Raw genomic sequence first — 2993 nt, 5'->3', positions numbered from 1 at the left:
GAAAAACCCTAGCCGCCGCCGAAGAACCCTAAAAACAGCAGCGACCTAGGGCCAGCGAGATCTCCAGATCCGTGGCAGATCTCGCCGCGGCCTTCTAGGAGGATGAGAATCTACACTCCTAGAAGCCCCCCGTCGAAGGAATCGAGGTTTCTCCCAGCCGTTTGGGAGATATCGATAAAAACGACAGAGAGCGAGAGAAAAGAGGAGAAAGAGGAGGGAGACGAGCTCCGTGTGTTGCTGCCGCGGTCTGCGATGCTTGTGCCGCCCTGGACGCTCGCTCCCTCCCTCTTTCTCACACTCTCTCTCTAGCGCCTTCGAGCTCTCTCCTCAAACAACTTAGGGCTTTTTTGCAATCCGGCGAGATCGCGGCACCACTTTGTGCAATCCACATTCTCCGTGTGCCGTTGTCGAAACGGCGTGATCGAGAGCAAGTAGAGGAGGCGAGGGAGTGAATTTTCATTTAGTGGTCAGGAAATAAACAAGCTTAGTGGTGTGAAGCTTATTCATAGCAGTATATTGTGAACGGTGATGGTGATGGATATCAGCCATGCAGCACGTCCTAATTGTTCCTTATCATGTTTAATAGCCAACCTCAAAAATTATTTCAAAGCATCAGAATATTCCAGGAATATTCCACTCCGACTTTGCAAGAGGTAGCTTATTCATAGCAGTATATTGTGAACGGTGATGGTGATGGATATCAGCCATGCAGCACGTCCTAATTGTTCCTCATCATGTTTAATAGCTAACCTCAAAAAATATTTCAAAGCATCAGAATATTCCAGGAATATTCCACTCTGAGTTTGCAAGAGGTAGCTTTGGGCAAGTCCAAGGTAGCTTATCCATATGGTGGGAGTCTCGCTGAAACCAAGTGGGAAGCAAGGTTTGGGGACCGTGTCCAGCATGTGATCACTCTGAGGAGTGAGTCTGATGGAACTTCAGAAATCACCTGTTTAGGGTTTAGGGTGTTCCCCACATCAAGTGCCGCACTATGGAGAGTATAAGGCAGCTTGAAAATGAGGGGGGCCTGTAGACTATTGCTACTGGATTTGCGTGATGGAGAGTAGAGCACATTATCTCGGTCCGTATAATGGATTGTCCGGAAAGCTTCAATAAGGAAGGCTCTTGGGTATCCACGTGCATGGAGACGAGTATAGAAAAGCTTGCGAATTGCACAGAAGCTCTCAGGGTTACTCTCTCGTAGGAGGTAACGCCGAAGTTCAGCACGAATGAAGGCAATCTTTTGGTGTCGAGGATGCGTTGAGTTCCATGGAAGATATTGGTATGCATTTAGTGGCTTTTGAAAGGTGGTGGAGTCTAGGCACCTGCATTTCTCAAAACGTGGGCCTTTGAAAAAATGGATGTCTAGAATATCCATAGATTCAAATGAGATCACTGAGGTGATCTTTATAGAATTGCAGAGGCTTCCATAGCTAGCCAACCAGCATTCCAAGCTCTCTTTTGATCCATCCCAAATTCCAACACCATCGTCAATATATCTCTTAAGATATATTGGCCATTTAGAAGAGGTGGCCTTAAATTCGTCCTCGAGGGAACAAAGAAAAAGGCAAGCATACACCACAGCAAAGTTTGACCCCATAGCAGTGCCTCGGATTTGAAGGAAATAACTCCCATCGAACTCAACATAATTGTGTTCAAGGATGAGTCCTGCAGCAGCCATGATAAAGCGTGCTTGCATCGAATCTCCAAAATTTCTATATACAAATTTATGGAGGCGATAGAGCCCTTCACGTGTGGAAATGCTCGGGTAGAGCGACTCCACATCAAAAGTGAAGAGGAGGCAGTCTTTTGGGAGCTGTTGTTTATGAAGATCATGAAGGAGAGTGTGGGAGTCCATAAGAAAGGTTTCCTGTTGGAGGAGAATGCCAAAAAGTTGGCGGTGGAGCCATTTTGCAAGTGGCTCCCAAATGTAGCCAACATAGCTAGCAATTGGTCTCCCACGAATTGGCTGCTTGTGTATTTTTGGAAGAAAATACAACAAACAAGCTTTACGTGGAGGTGAGGGCAAAGTGATGAGGTACTTGGCTGTGTTCTTGTCCAGCCATGAGCAAGATTTATACTTCAGGAGAAGTTCGAGGAGGCGCTCATGCATGGGTTGATGTGGAATCGACTCAACTCTCTTGTAGACAAGAGGATCATTGAGTTGGCGCATAGCCTCTTGAATGTACCACGTGCGGTCCAGAACAACTACGCCAAGGTTTTTGTCGGCTGGCTTAATCACAATACTATGATCGTGTCGCAGCGCAAGGACTGCATCACGTCTCCATCCTCTTAGAAAAGATCGAGGTCTTTTACAACAGGAAAGACGTTGGAGAAGGTGCTCTCGAATGCGGGCAACTCGTGACTCCATGTGCCAGGAAGCAGGGGGAGGATCAAAGTTTGGGTTGGGAACCCGAAACTCTGGTATAAGACTGTTGCTGTCCTTAAACGAATTACGAAGACGGACTGAGCATTGAAAGTCATCTAAGCATTCCATAATCTTTTTGGCCGTGAGAGGCACTGGATTAGGAATGAATGAGAGCCCAAGAGCAAGGAGGCGCTTTTCAGCGGCACTCAACATGCGAGAAGACAAATTGTGAACAGCACCAATCTCCACTCTATTTTCTAGCTGGGAAACTTTTTGATTGCCGGCAAAATGAAGTAAAGCTTCATGCGGGGCAATCAAAGGTAGCCAGAAACTTTTGCCTTGCCTTTTCTGTCCACAGGCACTGCCGTAACTGGAGAGTGCGGGCGTTGCTGTGGAGGCGAGTTTCTTCCCAAGCCATAGCGTTGGGTTCGTTCGTGGAGTGGGGTGTTGTTGTGGTGCTGTGAGGGCTGCATCTCTTGTCCTCTGGGAGGTGAAGGTGGTTTCTGGTTCTGAGTTGGCTGGCGTTGTTGGGCTGCTGGAGGAGGTCGTGGTGTAGTCTGGCGCCCTCGGCCGCTTGGCCAGTTCGGTTGGGACCGTGGGGGTCGACCGTTTCCTCGAGACTGGC

At 48.1% G+C, this 2993-nt stretch overlaps 1 protein-coding gene across 1 annotated transcript; it reads right to left on the bottom strand.

Moving 5' to 3' along the window:
• Positions 1–838: 838 nt before the first annotated feature.
• On the bottom strand, positions 839–2581 carry LOC112343723. The gene has a single exon (XM_024667708.1). It carries the CDS (start codon positions 2579–2581, stop codon positions 839–841), a length of 1743 nt encoding a protein of 580 aa, XP_024523476.1.
• Positions 2582–2993: the final 412 nt, after the last annotated feature.

This window comes from Selaginella moellendorffii, unplaced genomic scaffold, assembly GCF_000143415.4.
Source record: "Selaginella moellendorffii unplaced genomic scaffold, v1.0 SELMOscaffold_188, whole genome shotgun sequence".
Lineage (NCBI taxonomy): Eukaryota > Viridiplantae > Streptophyta > Lycopodiopsida > Selaginellales > Selaginellaceae > Selaginella > Selaginella moellendorffii.
Note: the sequence above shows the minus strand (reverse complement) of the source record. Positions and strands in the feature narration are given on the sequence as shown.

Coding starts and splice junctions, on each gene's coding strand:
- LOC112343723 (XM_024667708.1), bottom strand. CDS start 2,581: ATGTTGAGTGCCGCTGAAAAGCGCCTCCTTGCTCTTGGGCTCTCATTC.